The 19641-nt window shown below is 45.6% G+C and overlaps 1 protein-coding gene across 3 annotated transcripts in view; it reads left to right on the plus strand.

Moving 5' to 3' along the window:
• The window catches only part of PKNOX2 (PBX/knotted 1 homeobox 2), a 66456-nt gene that overhangs the window by 37793 nt on the left and 9022 nt on the right, over positions 1 to 19641 (plus strand). For 2 of the 3 annotated variants that reach the window (XM_031599673.2, XM_031599675.2), the window contains exons 3-9: positions 57 to 208; positions 538 to 616; positions 3104 to 3172; positions 6719 to 6827; positions 10971 to 11107; positions 14804 to 14975; positions 17429 to 17617. In XM_031599673.2, the coding sequence (XP_031455533.1) occupies positions 6744 to 6827; positions 10971 to 11107; positions 14804 to 14975; positions 17429 to 17617 (582 nt within the window). In that variant the 5' untranslated portion in view covers positions 57 to 208; positions 538 to 616; positions 3104 to 3172; positions 6719 to 6743. The remainder of the gene's footprint in view (positions 1 to 56; positions 209 to 537; positions 617 to 3103; positions 3173 to 6718; positions 6828 to 10970; positions 11108 to 14803; positions 14976 to 17428; positions 17618 to 19641) is intronic. The other variant, XM_031599674.2, reaches the window with a different exon arrangement.

The following is a 19641-nucleotide window of genomic DNA, read 5'->3' on the forward strand; positions in this document are numbered from 1 at the left end:
TGGCCAACAGCAGCAGCAGCAGCTTCATGTCTCTTTCCCTATTTTCTCCTTTTCAGACCCAAACTGTACCACTAACCCACTGTGAGATCCTGTGCTGAGGAGCTGTCATTACTGAGGAGCAGAAGGGGACAGGACAAGATACAACTGTGGCTTTCCCTTTGTGGATATACTGGCAACGAACGCATCTTCATATTCCAGACACATCTCGGTTCGACCTCTAAAACTCTGATACATTTTTCTCATTCCTTGGAGATGCTTGTCACATCCCCGGGGGTCTGACTTATCAGCCACTAGTCCACCTTTCATCCCCAAGGGGCAATTCTCGCCCCTGATTTCCTTGATTCCTCCTATTTTTGGCCCTATCCTGCAATAAGAGGTTCTCTAAGGGCACACTTGCCCTTGCAGGGTGGCCCGCAGTGGCTTCACTGATGGTGCCAAAGGACCTAGCACAAAAAGCTTCATCCTGTATGTAATATTTCATCTTTCCATTTCATTGTTTTCTTTCCATATTCAATATTTCACCATTTTCTTTCCCAGACTGTGACCCATTCTCAGAAGCTTTGCTTTTGTGGCTGTGGAACGTTTCGTGCAGTGGCTCCTCGAGCACCCACAGACGGTAAGGCAGCCTCGTTTTGCACTAATTGGGCAATGATGCATGAATTGAGAGGGATACGGTGAGTTGTGACCTCAGCAGGGCTTTGTCAGGGATTTCTGCTCTTTCCTGGTACCTTGCACTTATATTGCCCCTTTGCTAAATTCGGTGAGCATTAGAGAGGAATTGCTGACTTTCCTATTTTTATTGTTATTTTCCTTAGAAATCAGGCTGTGCAGGGGATCTTGCTTTAAAGCTCAAGCGTTGAGAGCACGTTGTTAAGAGCTGTAAGCCACGACTGACCCAGAGGAAAACACAGATTTTGTCATAAAAATGTCCCAAATATGGGCTGTTATCACTGCGAAATATTGGCAGCTCAGTAGGATATGGAGAAATGGTCACCAGTTAAAAATAACTTAAATGCAGAGCTTAAAATAAGATGTGCGTGAAACCAAGGATCTCGCAGTTCTTCAGTCAACCCCAATCGCTAAAATTAGGGCCTGACAGAGTGACAAATGTGTTTGCTCTGTGCCAACACTGGAGGCACCCAGAGGGTGACAAAATAAATCCCCGTTGGCTGCAACTTTCCTCCTAAAGAAGCAAAGCAAAATCTTTGGCTGTTGAACAAAATATTAACTTGAAAACTGAGATGCCTTCAGTGTGGGCAGCTGTCCTGGAAAGGAGCCTTATTTCCTCCTCAGTCAGTGGAGATGAGGGCTGGAGCATCTCAGGGTAAAACCCAAAAGCTGTTCAATTCTTTCTGCTCTTTCAGCCCCAAGTGAAGCTTCACTTGGAGACTGCAGGGCAAAGCACAGTGCAAAACCTTTTGCATCTTTTCTTTGAGTTTTGCCTGCTCTGAAAACCCTTTTAATAAGTGGCAGTCAATAATGACAGGATTATTTTCTCCAGGCTGCCCTTTCAGCCTCAGTTCTCACCAGTGACCTTCCATCAGCCAAATAAAACAGGATTAAGTATGTGACGAAGTGGCTGAATTTCTCATTATTCCAGATCTCAGGTTTGGCCCCATTTCTACTAAAGGTGTGGATTGGGTTGACCTCGGAATCTTTTCTTAGGTTAAACGCAAAATTATCAGAGGGTGTGTACAGGAGAGCTACAAGATGGGGAAGGCTCTGGAGAATCATCTCTCACCAGGAATTTTGCATTAGAATAAAAAACCCAGACCCATTTCCCTGGTGGTGGTAAAGACCAGGAGACCAGAGAGCTGCAGGAGGGGGATGTGAAGCAGAAGTGCAGCAAGTTGGGAGCTCTGATTTATCTGCCATATGGGAAAGAGGAAAGCAGCCAGCTCCAAAGGGATTCCTTTCACTCTCCCAAAGGGAAAATTTGCAAGCATGTTAGCAGGAGTTAGTAAGAAACGAGGCAGATTTAAGCGAGGAAAGGGTTTTATGGGTGTTCCATGGCATTGCTTTGCCTCTGGTGATTCCCATGGGCAGGGAAATCTTTGCCTTGGTTCCTGTGCATATCTTGCCATCCACATTTCTGCAATTGGGGTAGGTCTGCTGCTTTAATCCAATCTCTGCCACATGACCAAAAATTGTGTTTCTGCTGGTGTTGCGATCACTCACACGTGTTGGGGGATTTGATGAAACTGATGCAAACAGGCACTGTGTGTTACGCAGTCCTGCATAGTTTGTGGCCGGATCTTTGCTGGGATCTTTGGAGCACTGAGGCTGTGGGTGGCTTCTGTCCACCGGTGCCAATCTGATCCTCTGACTGAAAAACTGGTGATGGACTGTGGGATGGAATAACATAGCTGATGGTTACATTTTTGCAGAGGAAGTTTTTCTCTGTCCTCCAAGAAGTTCTGTGTTAAAGTCTGAACCTGGTTGGGACTTTGGGGTGAAACTTTCCTATTTCAGGACTGGAATGTGATTGAAATTTGGAGTTTGGGTGTTGGAAATATGATTGCACAGCAATTCCTATGTCATGGGATTAGCAGGTTGCAATCGAAAATGAAGTGTGCAAGGCAACTTTTGAAAGCATCAGGATAGATTTTGATCATAAATTATTCACAGTTAATTGCTTGCAGTGAAGAACTGTTAGAAAATTAATCCTCTCCCGATTTTTGCTAATGCTCTCAAAGCAATCAACCTTTTCTTGGACAGTTTGTGTCCGACAAGGGGAAGTTGTACATTTTTAGGCTGCTCAGCTACGTTTCACTTCAAAGGTTTTCCATTTGCCCTCCAAAAAAAAATTCACAATTTGCTCTTTTGGGAACTTTTGCTGGGCCGGGGGCTGCATTGCCCAAAATTCAAGTATTTTCATGTTACTTTGAAGAAACCTCTTTGATGTTTCCCTGTGCCGTTTTTTTTGGAAGGTGCTTTAAGGATCTCCATCTATAAAAGTAACACTAAAACGTGTGTAGGTATCTCAGCTCTCCACTTACAAAAAGAACAAAGTTGTTTAATGCTGCCGTTCAAGGTACATTAACCTTGTCTACTAAAGCTCTGACTGGCTCTTGCAGGTTTTATTCTTGTGTTTATGTTGCAGAGATATCCCTGGAGCATTTTAGTCGGCAGCGGGGATGGGTATCTTCGGAGAGAAGAGAAATGCTTAGCGGTAATTGTTGTTCTCATAAGAAACGCACCACAGCAGCCCCCCCTCCCACACCCACTCCTTCGCATGAAGCTGGGGGGGTTGCAAATATCTTAGTGCTGTTTCCCTTCAACAAGGGGGAGATTACCCATCCCGTGGGAAAGTGAGCTGTTTTTGGGACGTGCCATGCAGCACAGCGTGTCCCTTTCCTTTTCTGCTGCCTTTGTGTTGGTCAAGAGCTTTTTTAGGAGAAGAGGAGTTTGCTCCGGCCCTGGATTTTATTCTGCAGAAGTACCAGATCTCAAACTGCGTTACACAGTGGCAGCAGCAGAAGCCCAGCCTTGATTCATCTTTTTTTTTCACTGGGAAATAACTCAGTGATGAGACACCAGGAAGTTGTCAGAGTTCAGCACGTAGGGAAGTGGTGTCTGGGCTGTTAGCAGTGCAAAAATCCTCCTGGAATTGAGCAGAGGAAATTTGGCTAACAAGCATTGCGAAAAAAATGGAAATATTTGTTATCCCCGTGGTATTTCTAGCGTATATCCACATTCAAGGTAGCATGCAAGCCCGTGTGGTAGAAAGACAAGAATCATGAAAACCAATTGAGAATGGATAGTTCCCTGAAAAACAGGATTCTTCCCCATTTTTGACCATTGATGAATTGACATCATCAGACGTGACATTAGACGGTTGCTTTCATAGCTTCTGAAAACCTAATGCTCATCTGCAGCTGGAAACTTTTGCTCTCAGGGAAATGGGCAAATTTCAGTAAAAACAGACGGTCAGCAACAAGGATACGGTGGGCAGAAATGCTGCATGTGGGACCAAGGGATTCGCTCCTGATTCACTTCGCAGGCAAGCAGAGGGATGCTGTCACCCGCAGAGAGTGAACCTGTCCTGGTTGGCGTTTCACAGCAAGATATATTGTCCTCTGGAGGTGCATCTCCCTTCCCGTCAGCCATATTTCTTCATTTTAACTTATATATATGTGTATAATGAATGCGTATATCATAAACATCAGTGTGCAGGAGCCCTCTGCAGAGACAGAAGCACTGAGCTCTGGCAGCCTGCTGTGAGCAGAGCGTGACCAACGCTGTCCTCGTTGTTTCTCAGACAGAGAAACACCCTTTAGAAGGGTGAAATCCCCTCCTGTGGTGGAACCACATCCGAACCGTCTCAAATAATTTTGCAACGTCAGGAGGAAAATGGGAAATGCATGAAAACCTGTCTGCATGGTTTCCACGTGGAACTCTCAGTTATCCACCACACGCTGCAGGGAGAAGCTGTTGAATTAGCTGGAAAAAAATGATCCCCATTTTCCATTGATTTGGAAGCAACAGCTGCATCTTGCAAAGCCAACATTAATGTTATCTGAAAAAATGGGTAACGTGGAGTCCAAGGCGGTGATTTTTTGACATTCAGGGCTACTTCTAATGCAGTTTCACAACAGTTTTGCTAATCACGCGGGTCAGGGATTATTTCCTCTTCACCTCCAGGATGGCAATGACTGCCGGTGATACTTGGATTTTTTTAACATTTGGAAGCATTGGTGACCACCTTGAAAAGATGACTTCTCAACTCATTCTAATTACGTTAATTTGAAAGGAGAGATAAGAGATGGCTGGCAAAATAGCAGCCTATAAATCTTTCCGGGCTGAAACTCTTTTAGGTCGGCACGAGCTCTTTGGGAAATACGTTTCCAACTTAATGGCAATGTTACAGTGAAATGAAATAATTTTTATTTCATAAGGAAATTTAGGATACTTTGATCTCAGATTGCTGCCAAAACCCCTTCCGGAAATGAAAAGAGCATTTATCAGTTTTATTGCTCAAAAATTCTCATTTGTGTGTGATGCCCTGGGAGCAGGCTGACTCCTCCTGCCCTCGTCAGTTCCCAGCCCCGAAAATTCACCATTTGCCCAAGGTGGGATCACTGATCTGAGCTGCTCTGCAGGGGCTGTTTCTCTGCACGCCCTTCTCTTTCTCCTCTCCTCTTCTGGATGCCTATAGCCAAGGGCACACCGGTTTAAAAACATTTAAGGGGGAAAATAATGACCAAAAAATAAGAATTAGTACCTAAAATAGCAGTGTTTGGACCTTCGCTGCTCTTGGAAGAAGCGCAGTGCTGACGGTAAATCCCCGGGGCTGCAGGACAGCGCCGACAGCTCAGCACCGCGCGGGGCTCCGCGGCTGCTCCGGCAGCGCCCGGATGAACGCAGCGCTGTCGGCGGCGGCCGCCTCTCATTTTTATCCCTTTTCGTATTTGGCCGTAAGTCGCATTCTCCAAACAAATCAACACCTGTGAAGCCTCAAAGAACCGCTTGATGTGGCGAGCAGGTTAGGCGGTACTCGGCAATTAATCGGGCTCTGGACTGCCACCTTCTGGGAATACTTTCGGCTGTAAAGCCTGCACCGCGGGGCACCGCTGCTTGCTAACGGTAGGCTTGCTGCTGGCACGGACAGTAGCTGCGTGTTTTTGCCCCAAAATAGCCCTCGGTGAGGTCTTTTTCCTATTTTTTTCTGGACTGTCAGGATGCCGAGCTCTTTGCTTTTTCCAGCTGCAGCAGTTTCTGGTGAGGTTTCCCCCGTGGGTTTCAGTGTCTCCCCTTTAGGATGGGGCTGCCTGAGTGCCTGCACGGCAGGATTTAACATCTGACCCCAAAGATTTTAAGCTGCCAGTTCACTCAGGAGCAGATAATTTTATTAGAGTAAAAAAAGATAAAAGCATCATTTCAGGAGTTGGACTCGATGATCCTCATGGGTCCTTTCCAACTCAGGAGATTCTGTGGTTTTATGATTTTTATCCCATAAACGCTGTCTTCAAGAGGTCTGCTCACGCGCTGACCCCACTCTACATGCTCAATGCCCCGCATTTTGGATGTGCTCTCTTAATAAGCTATTCAAGGGACATGCAAAGGATGTGAAAAGTAATCCTATATTATTGTATCTGTAAACAAATATTTTTCACATTTATTCACTCAAAATAATAGCGGCGATTGATGCTGATCCCACGCACAGTGCTCAGCTTTCTGCATGAGCACAGTGCCTTCGTGCCTGCGGTGCCTGGTGGGCTTTGCAAGGCCCAGAGTCTCACGGAGGAGAACAGAATATTGGAAATCTTCCCCCAGACAACTGCAGGGAATGATCTGAAGACCCCGAGCCCACCTCAGTATCCCCGTTCCTCTGCTGTGGGTGAGGATGTTTCCTCCCGCAGATCACAGGAGGAAGCAGAGCCCTGCGTGCACCAGGGTTCCTATGGGGAAAAGTGTAGCAAGCTCCACGCATGGCAGCCCAAGGCTGCAGCAGCGCTGCTCTCACCTGTGGCCCTCATCACCTTTCCCTGAATGCATTTCCCATCCAAAATGAGAAATCTCAGATAACTGTCACATTAAGGGTCAACAGATCATTTTGGGTTTCCCACAGGGAGAGTGCTCTGTGCTCATGCGAGGGATTTCACCTCTCCTTTTCTTTCCTTCTCTCCTTTTTATTGTTATTTTTCCCTTCTGGGGAAGAAAAGCCCTATTTCAGGGCTTTTTTCCCCCAAATTCAGCAGCCTTTCCCTGCCCGCAGGTTCTCAATGTGACTCCTGCCCAGGATGCACCATGTCTCCCCGGCGCCGGCTCTGACGATGATGGCCACCCAGACGGTGCCCCCTCCTCCCTACCAAGATAGCCCACAGGTGAGTGTCCCCCATGCCCTCATCCCCCCCCAGCACCCCTTCCCACTGCAGCTTCTGCAGTGAGATGGCTTTGGAGGCAATTTGAATGGCGTTTTGATTGATTTTATGGCATTTTTGGCAAACCGTCGCAGGGAAAAAGAGACTTCATCTACAGTGTTGCTCCAAGGAGTCGAATAACCTCCTTTCCAAGTGTCATTACAGAGTTAGTTATTGTAAGAAAAGGAATTTGGTCCAAGAGAAACTCAGCCAGTGCACCCCAATGTGCTGGATGTGGGGATTTGGGCTCTGGCAAGGTTGGGTTTTGGGAATGGCCCTCCTCTTCACAGCCTATTCCAAACTTTTGGGGGGCAAATCTGTATTTCTAGTTTGGTCTGCAGAGACTGAATGTGGATGATCCAGATGTAGCACTGAACTGGCGCCGTGTTTAAGGCAGCTTTTATAGGGCTTATATGGAAAAATGTGAATTTTTCCCCCATTTTGTGTTTTCTTCAAAGCCCGACCCTGCTGCCTTTCTCCACCATTTGCATCCCTGTGTGGCTGCAAAAGCACAAAATACCCCCCAGGAAAAAAAAATAGAGACCATTTCCTGCAAGGAAAATAAATACGTTGCTGCCTAGCCGTGACTTCTGCGCTCCCCCGAAGCCACCCGGGCCTCCTTTCAGCTCGTCTCCTTCGGTGGGAAAAGGTCACTTTTGCAAATGATGCCTCGGTGGGGCTTTTATGGCTCCTCCAACTTCTGTGTCATCATTTGCTCGCTCCGCTGCTCCGCTCAGGGCTTTTTTTCTTTTCCCCTCACTTTTTCCTTTTTTTCTTAGTGCCTCCTGTCGAAACGCCGCGCCTTTCTCGCTTACGCAGCAGGGAGCTGGGACGCCGATTTAGTCCTAATGGGCAATTTAAGGGACTTTTAAAATAGCCCAGCTTTTCCATGGCATCCTACAGAGACATACCCTATACCTTTCCCTGTCCCTTCTGTGCCCTCGTTTTCATTTAGAGCATTGCATTTGGGGATCTTTGGGGCTGTTGCCACCCAAACCCTTTCTTTTCATCCTTTTGAAGGGGATGCTTGTGTGTTTTTCATTCATTTTGGGGGGAATGCTGCAGCAAAAAGCACTTTGTTTTGTGTTTGTTATTTATTTTTTTTCTGAATGCTGTGGCTGCTGTGAGCTTTTCACCTGAAAGTGGTAGGATTTGGTATTTCTAGCTTTTAGAAAAGCAAATTGCATGTTTATTCCTCTCCCCAAAGATACAGCAGAGATGGGGAGGTCAGCATTAAATAAGAAAACAAGTGGAACCATCAATTACAAGAGCTACAACTGACATTTCAAAGCTCCCCGTCATCAAGGGGACCATCCTGGGGAGAAAAATGGTAAAAAAGGGGTTTGGGGGAGCTTTGCATTAATATCGTTAGTGCAGAGGCCATGCAAGCAATCAACCTCACTGTCGGAAATGTGCAAAAATGAAGCAGAAGTGGTGGGAACAGCTGCCTTATGAGGGAAAAAACGCTGTAATAATCTTCTGGTTCTGCTACCAGCACGTAACGGTGTAATTGAGACCAAGCGTGATCGCTGAGCAACTCTACCTGTTGGAAATTAGGAGTCTGCATAGAAATCCATGTGTTTTCCATAATAAATTAAAAGAAAGAAAACAGCAAAAAGTCGTCTGCCATTTCACTGTCAAAGTTGGACAAATATAGTTAGCAGAGTAGAGGTTGTTTTAAAAATACAATCTCATTTTTCAGGAGCTGATGAAAATAAGCCTGCCCCCAGAAACCATTTTTAAAATGGTGTTGCATTTGTCACGGACAAATCCAGAAACTCTGCAGCTGTTGCAGGTTAAAAATTGAGTGGAGATGTCAATTTTTCTGTAGGATCAGTGAGTCCCTCTCCTGGTGTCCTCGGCATAGTTCTGGGCTTGGAACCTGCATAAATGGCACATGGATTTCATGCAAAGGCACTGAGAAATGTCCCTGTGAATAGGATCGCGTGCAGCAGGCTGCCCTGCCCTGAGCACCTTCGCTGGGGTTGCTCACTGGAGTTGACCTATTTGGCTGTAGTTCTCAGAAATGTGGAGCAAAAGGGATTATTGCAGGTGCCAGGCATGCTGCCACTGGCTCTGGCAAAGCATTTTCATCCTAAAGAACCAAAAAGAGGATTAAACACCAACAGGAGTACAACCGAGAGGTGATGCAGTACCACAAAAATGTCTTCAGCTCTCTGCACAGAATTCAGCCCTGCTGTTACCCAGCAGTTACCATTGCACAAATGCATGGCAATTTTATGCATTTTTCCCTCTCTTATGCACGTACTGTTGGCTGTTTTCCTCCCTGCCCCACACCCCTGTCTGTCTGCAAACGCTTTGCATTGGAGCAACCTCTCCTATTTTTTTCTGACTTGGCACCACTGCGCTGTTCATCAGAGGTTGCATGAGGTGTGGGATTATTTTCTTTAGTCCAAGGTGAGGTAATGGCTTCGAAACAGCCGCAGAGGAGGCTTTTCTGTGAGTAATAGCCCAATTAGTTGCAGACTCAGCTGCACGCAGCCAACTTGGCAGGATTTGGGGGCTCCGTCTGCCGACGAGGACACAGAATGGGCTGCAATGTCCCAGTAAATGAGTGCTCAAGTGAAGAAAAGGGAAAAGGGGAAAACAAAATCCATTTACCCCCAAAAACGTAAGGTAATTCTCAGCGGAGCTGGCAGGGAGAGGGAAGGGGAAAATGAGAAAGGAAGTGGAGGTATTTAACGGCGTGGCTGGAATGCCGTACACAGTCAGTGCTTTCTATTTGGGTTTGGATAAAAACTGGAAAAAAGCAGGGAGAAACCCCAACTGACGAGTGAAGCCCAAACCATCCCACAAACCCATTTATTTGGCCCTCTGGGAGTGAAAAGGGAGAAAAATGAAGTGACCCAGCCAGCTTCCGCGCTGGGAGTGTTAGAAATTAAACGGTGCCAGGTGAATTTCCAGGAGCCAAACTTTGGAGTTATGAACAATAACCGAGATTAAAAAGTGCCGTGGCAGCAGGGAAAGGTCAGGCAGGAGATATTAAAGTCAAACATTTCAAAAGCAGCGGGCGCTTTGGCACGGGTCTGTGCAGCTTTTAATCGAGGTGAGAAATCTGCTTCTCTGTGCCGAGAGTCTGAGTGCAGAGGTGAGTCGTGCTGGACAAAACTGTGGGCATCTGCACGTATACACACCTCTATATGTACACACAGAAAGTATTTAGCCAAAGACAGAGGCTTCTTTTTGCTACCCAGCTTGAGGGAGGATGGAAGATTTATGGAGGAAAACAAGCAAATGCTAATTTGTACAGAATTTCAGAGCAAGAGCAGGTGAAACATCGACTCAGGGAGTTCATTTTGCGCTGAGATTTTGAGTTGCAAACCACACGAGTTGGGGTGCTGATTGATTTGGCCCCAAAGAGATTATGCTTCTCCCCCAGCTGTTATTCCTTTAACTAAATCTTGTCATTTATGTCAGACCTGACTACAGCCTGGCAGTGAATCACAGAAACACGGAACTGTAGGGGCTGGAAATAATGCACATTTCCCTAATGCAATCATTAATTTTAATGTTAATCATTAAATTTAATTTTAGTTAATATGGAAATCACCCCAAAACATTCAAGCAAGAACACACACCCTGTGCACAGAGATTTTGGGATGCTTTGGGGTGATGCTGGGAGGACGTGCAGCAATTTGCACATGTGCTGGCAGAGCTTTTTAGATGCATGTTTCACTAAATTAACGTCAAGTTTTTGAAAAGCAAGGCATTTGCTAACACAGTCGTTTACTGCGTTCATCTCATGTATATTTTGCTGGTGGATTTCGTGCCCCATCGCAGCAGCCATTTGGGCAGTGTTGGCCATTGGGACACACACACAAAAAGTTGCTTTTCTGGCTGTCTGCTCACAGTGCTGCAGATGACTCATCTCTGGGCTCAGCACACAGAGGGCTGGCAGAAGCTGGTGTGATTCTGGGAGACGGCAGAAAGCCTGTGTGTCTGACAGCCCTACCTGCTCTCTTTGAACATTGAGAGCACGAGACGAGCGCCGCAGATTTTATCGGGGCTGCGGAGCACTTAGCAAAGAGCACCTGCAATTCCCCCTCACATTACTGCTTTTTCTCTCCTGTTTCCCCTTCCCCTCAGATGACGGCCACAGCCCAGCAGCCCAGCAAGGCTCAGCCCGTGCACCTCTCCGCCGCGCCGGCTCCCACCGCAGCCGTCCCCCCCGCAGCCGGCGACCCGCAGGCGCAGCTGGAGGCCGACAAGCGAGCTGTCTACAGGTGATGCCAGCTAATGGCCTTGGGCAGTAATTAATCCGTGCGGCAGTTTGTTCCTGCATTCATTTTTCTTGTGCGTTGGGAGTGCATTGATTCGGTAATGCACTGATTAATGCATTGATGAATGCAGCAACGCACCGATACATTAATTATGGTAATGCATTGTTAACCCACTAATATTCAAATGCATTCATTAATGCCTGGGAATGGGTGGGTTAGCATTTAGCTCCTTTTTAGCAATAATCGTGCATGATGATGAGCTCCTTGGCCAACCTAGCACCATGGCCAGCAGTACCACACCCCTTCAGGAACACCACAAAATCCAAATTCATCTTTTTTCTTTTTGCAAAATTGTGATTTGAGGCAGAAAATGCACTCAGGAGTAGCAAAAACAGCCATGAACCTGGAATGTGCAGTTTGTGCTTCCATGTGGTGCGCGAGGGGCAGTGGCAGGACCCCTCCTGCCCCCTTATTTTTAGCTGTGGGTACAATATTACATCATATTATAATGTATAAAGTGTTGTAATACATAATATTACAATTATGCAAATAATGTAATTATATAAGTGATACATAATTAATGATAATACCATAATGTATACAGTATATAGCAGATATAGCAGTAATGTTGGGGGTTGGAACCAGATGATCTTTGAGATTCCTTCCAATCCAAGCCATTCTATGATTCTATTGTATGATACCGTCATGTAATTAGGATTAAGGCTTAATATTAAGGAATAACTTCAGCTAACAGCCATGGCTGTGGTTTGGAGATGCCATGCATTTATAAAAATGCATAGAAGTAATTTTTTTGCTGTATATTGGCCTACAGGGTTCCAGTCCCATGTAAAATCTGAATATACATCATTTCATGTAAGATAAGGGTACGTCATTTGATATCAAATGTACTTCTGGCAGCTGGCTGCGTGCCACCCGGTGCTGCATCCTCCACTGTCAGCAATGGATTTTTGTTAATTTTCAGTAATTACACAAAGGCAGGAGGCATTGGCTCTGTGCATTGGTTGATCAACCTGGAGGGAAATTACCAGAAAAATGCAACAGGAAAGAAGGCGGCAATGGGCAAATGACCGCAAAGTCATCACTGGATTTTATGCTCCGGAGGGAGTTCTATCCCCCATTAAAAAATAGAAAAAAAAGAAGGAAAAGCAATCCACTTCATCTTTGCTATATGACTGAGCATCATTCTGGGGACTAGCCCAGCTGCATCACTTCAGATTTTGGGCCATCATGCACTCAGAACCACTCCTGTGCTCTCTGTGCTCTGGATTTCCTAGTGGGAAAAGTCTGTGCCTCTTTGCCAACCTGCTTTTGGAGAAAAAAAATGCATTTTGAGGCTGGAAAGAAAGCAGCAGTGAGTGTTGTGCCGTGCTGCCCTCCCTGTGCCCATGCTGCCAGCCTGCAGCAGCACCCTGCTGAATGTGCGAAATGAGGCCATTAGAGGGATTCATTTCTCTTTATTAGCCCGTGTCAAATCCTTTTTATTAGCGGCTGCCAACGACCTCTCCTGCAGGAAAATGTCAGGTTCAGCCCTTTATTTGCTTGGTGCCACTGCCGCACGGGCGGCTTCTCCCGCTTATTTGGAGCGGTGGCAAATGGGGTGGAAAGGCTGACCTGTGCACGCTCCAGATTCAGAGGATTGCCCCAAAAACACAGATTTTTGCAAAAGCAGATTTTGCCAAAGCAAATTTTTCCATCCCAAAACTCTTCTCGCTGCTGTGGGGGTGATTCTCTGCCTTTGTGACATCTGTGACGGGGGAAATCCTCCTGGATGTCGTGCATCCCAGATGCCCATCCCATATTTCACATCGAGGCATCCAGATCCCCTGTGCCAGAACCCCGTGGTGCCCATCCCATTCTCCTGCTTGTAGCAGCACGGAAAAGCTGAAAATGGAGAAATCTGTGTAATTTTTGCATGCAAAGGGAAAATAAACCAACAAACAATTGCAACAATTCAGCACCCAGCTCATGGCAGAAACCTTAATTTCAAGCTCCTGAACACCGTGCTTGAAAAGGGCTTTGGTGATTTTCCTTAGCTTAGGGGTTTTTCATGTCCACCTTTAATTATTTTGTTTTATTTACTTATGATATTTTGTTCAAAATATTTTTATATATATATTTTAATTTTTATATTTTATTATTGTATCACTTATTTTGGTTTATTTTCCTTCCAAATAAAAGCAACCCACACTGCCTCCCCATCCCACAGGCAATTCCTGAAGGTCAGTTATGAGACAGCGGAGCGCAGTGATGTCAGTGGTGGCTTTAATCCCTGTTGGCACCAACAACCCTTCAAAGCAAAGAGGCTACAAAATGCATCTCCCCCCTATAACAACCCCAACCCCTGGGGTAATTTTGCTCCTTCGTACCAGGTCGGTTCGTGCCTTTTCTTCCTAGCTGGTTTTCGAAATGGCATCTGCTGCGAGCCGTGGGTTCATAAGGCCAATAATTCATGCTGCTGCTTGGAATTTGCCGTTCATATCCCTCGGCTGAGCCCCGGCAGGGCGGCTGAAATTACGGAATGATTCCCCCAGCCCCCACAGACTTCTCCAGCCCTGGCAAATCTTGCATTAAACTGGGATCAGGCCAGATTAGACCATAATATGCTGCAGTATTAGTGGCTGCAAATGAAGACTTAGCCCAGGGGTTTAACCCCTTCCCCTGACTCTGGCTTGGAAAAGACCCACAGGAAGCCTAGAGTGAGCCATTATCATTCCTCCTTTGGGCTAAAATTGCTTTTTTTTCCCCCAAAAATGTTGTATACCTGTTTATAAGAGTGCTTATCTGAAGGGGGTGCAGCAAATCCTGTTATACTGAGATAACTGGGGTGCCATTGCTGTGGGGATGGCAAAGCAATCCCATGGCAGCATTCTGCATTTCTCCCCTCAAAGTTTAATAGCTTTATATTTTTTACATTTTCTATTTTTAATAGTTTTATATTTTTAAAGTTGCACAGCCAGAGAAGCTCCCTGTGCTATCTCATGATCTTTGTGTCCTTCTTTTCCGTGTGCTTTGGACTAACACGTATATTTACATTTTATATTGTGCTGATTTAGAATAACTATTAAAAGGAATCCCAATTGGAATCCCAGTGGTGGATTTGCAAAAAGAAAGGCAAGCCTGTCCTTAAAGGGAAATCTCGTGTTAAAAAGGAAGTGAGGTTTGGTCCACCTTCTACCTCATCTTGAACACAGATGTGCTCAAAATAGTCACAAAGAGCCATCGGGATGCAGTAGCAACCCATAAAGCAAAAGCAAGTCGGATGCTTGGTATAAAAGGATGTAGAAATGCAAGCCCACCCCATCCAGCATCCCCAGCTGACCGACATTTTTGGGAGCCTCTTGGCTTGGATCCCAGTGCAGATGTCGATTCCAGTGCCAAGGCAACTTCCATGAAGCCAAATGTTTTTCTCCACTGCAGAACCATTCTGAAACAGTCAGCACTGGTGCAATGCTGGAAAGTGTGATGATGTTGAGAAACGCCACTTCTAGAGGGGAAATGGTGCATTCAGCAATTCTAAAACTTTGTTTCTTACCTGATCTAGAGAAAGCACATTGGCATGAGATTTTCATCACTAGGCTGTAGCAAGCTGGGAGGGAATGGATAGATGGCTTAGGATAAGAACAGATGAAAGAACTAAAGCAGCTGGATTTATGGGGTGGCCTACTCTGTTGTTCACAGGCACCCACTGTTCCCGCTGCTTACGCTGCTCTTTGAGAAGTGTGAGCAGGCAACCCAGGGCTCCGAGTGCATCACCTCAGCCAGCTTCGACGTCGACATTGAGAACTTTGTCCACCAGCAGGAGCAGGAGCACAAACCTTTCTTCAGTGATGACCCTGAGCTGGACAACCTGGTAGGGTGTGCTGGGGCTTGGTGTAGGGCCTCTGTGGGCTGGGGCTGGAATAGGGGATGAGGAATGTGTTATGGGGGTCTACCAACTTGACAAGATCTTGGGGCAGTGTTTATGACATTGGGCACCTTAACAGTGTTCTCCATGGATCCTGCAAGATTTTTTTCTCCAGGACTTTCTGTGAGATCATCTCCGGCAAGAACGAACTCCAGCCCAAGTTTTGCCTGACTTTCTCACACTTGCACCGCAGAGTCAACACATTTCTGGGAATCAGCCAAGCTTGATGAACAGTTTGTGACCCAGAACTTGTAATCTCTGTTTTTCAGTATAATGTGCAGTCCCATCCACTTTCTGCCTGGCACCATCTCAGCTCATTCATGATGGGCAGCTCTTGTCCAACAAACACGGCAAATTGAAGGCCTTTTCCAGAAAAGGAAATGTGTATCAGTGGTTTGGGCCACTTTGAGCTCTTTATAGTGCCTTCTCCACTGTAAATTTTCTACCGTAGCCATTCTGTGCAGGGATTTTGCTTGGGATGGAGCTTTTCTCTTGCAGAGACTTCATGGAATATCTCCAAATCCCATTATTATTTCCAGTAAGCCTCTACACATGATCTCCATGAGAGCTTTGTTGGTGACCACGTCCTTGGCCCCATCCTGGTGCACTCACTGCCTCACAAGGAGATTTTAAGGTTGAAAGAGGAAATTTCACATGCCTGAGATGATGCAAAGACCAAAAGTCCTTCCCCAGGGAATGGTGTGGCCTCTGGGATTTGCTGCAGAGGGATTTCCATCCCAGGAAAGCAACAAATTCAGGCAATTTGCAGGCAGTGAGTTTGTCTGATGACCTGGCAGAAGGAGAAAAAAGTCAAGCAATGCTCATCCAAGTGCAGAAACAAGCACTTTCCTAAAAAGCAATAAATAATTACAAGATTAAAATCCTGCATCTTTTGGACTTAATTCCAGCATTTGGAGGAGAGTTTGATGAGATCCTCAATTCAAGACTGGATTGGAAGTCTGTGGAAAGCCACCCAAAAAATTAAAGGATGTGCAAAACTGTTTGCAGATTACTAAGCCTATTTTGCAACATCTTGTAGACAAGAAACAAAACTGCTCTGGGATGAATGACCAAAAAAGCAGTGTTTGGGATCGTTTCAGTGCAGATTTAAGGGCTGAATATGCATCAGATGTTTCCCATCCAAAATCTGTTTGCATTCTCCTTCTTTTTGGTTTGTTTTTTTTTTTTTCTTTTTTGCATTTTTTTAACACCAGTGATTCCCTGGAAATCAACAATGGCGAAGTGGGGATGAAAAGGCCAGCGGCATTAGCTATCATTAGAATAAGAGTCATGTATTCCTCGCTGCCGAGATGCACGTAATTAGAAATTAGAAAAAGGTCAGATCTCACCATTATCAACTCAATCAGCTGCCGAGTGCCACACAGTCAATTAATTCAGCATCTGTATTTTTTACAACCCCGCGCACGTACGCCGACGGACTGTAACTCTTTATCCGGACAGATATACGGCGCAGCGGAGCAGGGACATAAAATGAGACCCTAAGCAAATGAGCTGAGATAATTGAGAGATTTATTTTTTATACATATATGTGTCAGGTCCTCTTGCCTTTGCCCTTGAATATTGACTTTCATGGCCGTGAGCCCCTGGAGGATGCGGAGAGCTGGGGCGCGACGCCTCCACCTTGCGCTTCACCCGTGCCAAGCACAGAGGAAGGAAAATATGCAGAAAAAAAGCATAAAAAAGGGAAGTTTTCCATCCGTGCCCCATTGTTCCTGCTATCTGCTGACTGAAAATTTGCTTTCTCCATCGTGGAGCCTCCACCTGAGTTTGGCCTTGGATTTTTCGGGATGTTTCCCAACCTCGATATCTCACAGTTTGTAAAGATGACCACTAAAATTTGCAAGTTAAAAACACCCTTTGAAATGCAAAGACTCTTTGTTACATAAAACTGGATTTATTGCCCCGGAGTGAATAGCTGAAATTTTATATATTATGCAAGATTTCAAACAGCGGCTGTAAAACTTAAGGTTTCAGCTCGGCAAGAGGAATGTTTCATGTGTAAATTTTTTAACATTTATGGGGTACGTTTTAATGAGGCCCAGGCTTTGCACCGGCAACAGCTTACGGCGGTGCTGCAGCCCCATAATCTTGTTAGAGAAAGTGGCCTCTGGAGAATAACCAAACACGTTGCTACATCAGGGCTTTGCCTCAGAATTTTCTGGGAGAAATTCCCATGAAAGCAACAGTAATTTTTGTGAATTTCACCTCTTGGGATCGCAGAGATAGCACGGCTGCGGAGGGAGAAGAAAGGCAGGGGTGCAGAGGGATGGGCTCTGGGGTGGATTTGGGGTGAGAATATCGATTCTAGGGGCTTTTTCTTTCTTTCTTTGGTTTGTTCAGAATAGTAATGCTTTTAACTTTGCTTTTGATGCATGCAGATGGTGAAGGCAATCCAGGTGCTGCGCATCCACCTCCTGGAGCTGGAGAAGGTCAACGAATTGTGCAAGGACTTTTGCAACCGCTACATCACCTGCCTCAAAACCAAGATGCACAGTGACAACCTACTCAGGAACGACCTGGGGGGCCCCTACTCCCCCAACCCTTCCTCCATCAGCCTCCACCCTCAGGTAACACCTTAACACTGCCTGCAATCACCATCCTTGCACTTTGGCCAGCGTGCAAGGCACGCAAGGTTGAGGAATGGTTCTGCAAGTCCTGTGATCTCTGGAAAATTCAATGAAATCCATCACAAATTGAGGAAAACATGAAAAAAAGAATGTATCTTGCACATATGAAGCAAAACGGTGAGGATTTTTTGTTTTCTGAAATAGTTACAAGTGTTTCATGAAAAAATACTATTTGTCCCTGTAGTAGAAGTTCTAGGTCATGGCTTAAAACAGTGATTGAGCACCTGGTGGGAAGGCAGGGCCAGCCCAGGGCAGCTCAGGTGCATGCAATGTACTGAGTGATGGAAGGGCCAGGATCCACCCCTTTCCAGCCCTCATTTAAGGATTGGCAGTAGAGGTGAGGTGATTTTTCTGGAGATCCTTGCATACCTGAGGCTTTCTGCAGGTAAACAACTTTCTTTTATTTTTGCTTCCACAGCTGTTGTGTTTGAGCATATCCTCATTGTAGCCTGGGACCTTGCTGTCACTGCTGTGTTTTCTATTGTTTTACAGTCCCACTTTGTCATCTTCATTTTAAGGCAGGTCTGCAGATTACAAATGCCCCTTTTTGGTTGCTCTGCTCTAGCACATCCTGCAATCCACCACCAGCATGACCAAGCTTAGCACCTTGATTTGTTTGTGTATGCTTCAAATTCTCACCTGTAGAAGGTAACATTTGGTGCCTTAAGTACTACAGATATCCAGAAAGCTCAGCCATTTCAGTTCATATTTTGGCATTGAGTTGCACCTTGGTGTCTTTTTGGAGAAAAACAGGGGATTTCTCCTTCACGTTTGGAAGGAAAATCAGGTGTCCCTTAGGGATGTATTTCTCTCTGATAATGTGCTTCTTGGCTTTTTTTGTTTGGAAAATGAAACTTGGGATTGCACAGTCCTCCCTGAAATAACTGCAGCCAACACACAATTAGTCAGAGGTTCACCAAGCACCTCTTGGCACTATTCCCTGATGGGAAGTAGATGCCAGAGGCTCTTCATGGTGTTGCAGGGTGTTTTCAAGGTGGTGGAAGGGAGAAAAAAGACATCATTTGTAGCTGCTTAGCTCCAAGTGCTGCACAGTTCAAAACTGGTGTTACACTTGGGGCTGCCTTCTTTCCCCAGCACAAGAAGGGAAAGCATGGAAAAAAAAGTTGTATTTCTTATTTGGGTTTTGTGAAAGCACCAAACCACTTAATCATTGATCTTAAAAAAAAAAAAAAAAAAAAAAAAAGCCTCTCTATTTTCTAATAATCTCTAGAAATGGACTTATTATCCCTTCGCTACTTTATGGAAGCATTCCTTATGATCAAAATTAGCAAGACACTTGCATAAAAGAGAACAATAATTGCTCAACGAGCATCTCGTTTGTAATTTATTAGTTTCTATTATTGTGCGTTGCCACGGCAACAGCTCGCATCCCGGGTGATGAGAGAGATGTTAGATATGAGCCGATGAAGCTCCTGGTCCCAGCAAATGGAGGTGCACGTTTTTATCAGTAATTTTCATGAAAATAATAAGTGAGGGAGTTAATGAGATGGAAAGCCGTCCTGTGGCTATTGTGATTTTTTTTTTTTCCCCCCTTTTTTTTTTTTAAGTGTTGATCTAATTAGAATGCATCAGTCAGGAGAAGTAATGAGGATTTAGCATCTCACAAAGAGGTGGGGATCGTATCAGAAAATTAGCACAAAATTGGAAAATAATCGGGCCGGTGCTGGGGAAGGGGCTGAGCACCTCGGATTCCTGAAATCCCAGAGCTGCCTCCGTTTCCCTTCCAGGCAGGACAGGAATGTTGAGAATTCAAGTGAGGTTTTGGAGATTGTTGCTGAATAAATGGGTGAGACCCAATTGGAGGGGAATGGCACTGCAGGATTGTCACACTGGCTCAGGGACAGGAAGGCTTGCAGCAGGCAACAGGAGCTGAACTATTCATGGTGACAGCTCAGAAGGAGCCACCATCTCCTTGTGCACTGGATGAGGATGACATACCAGTG

Source organism: Phasianus colchicus, chromosome 23, assembly GCF_987193195.1.
Source record: "Phasianus colchicus chromosome 23, bPhaCol1.hap1.1, whole genome shotgun sequence".
In the NCBI taxonomy this organism is placed as follows: domain Eukaryota; kingdom Metazoa; phylum Chordata; class Aves; order Galliformes; family Phasianidae; genus Phasianus; species Phasianus colchicus.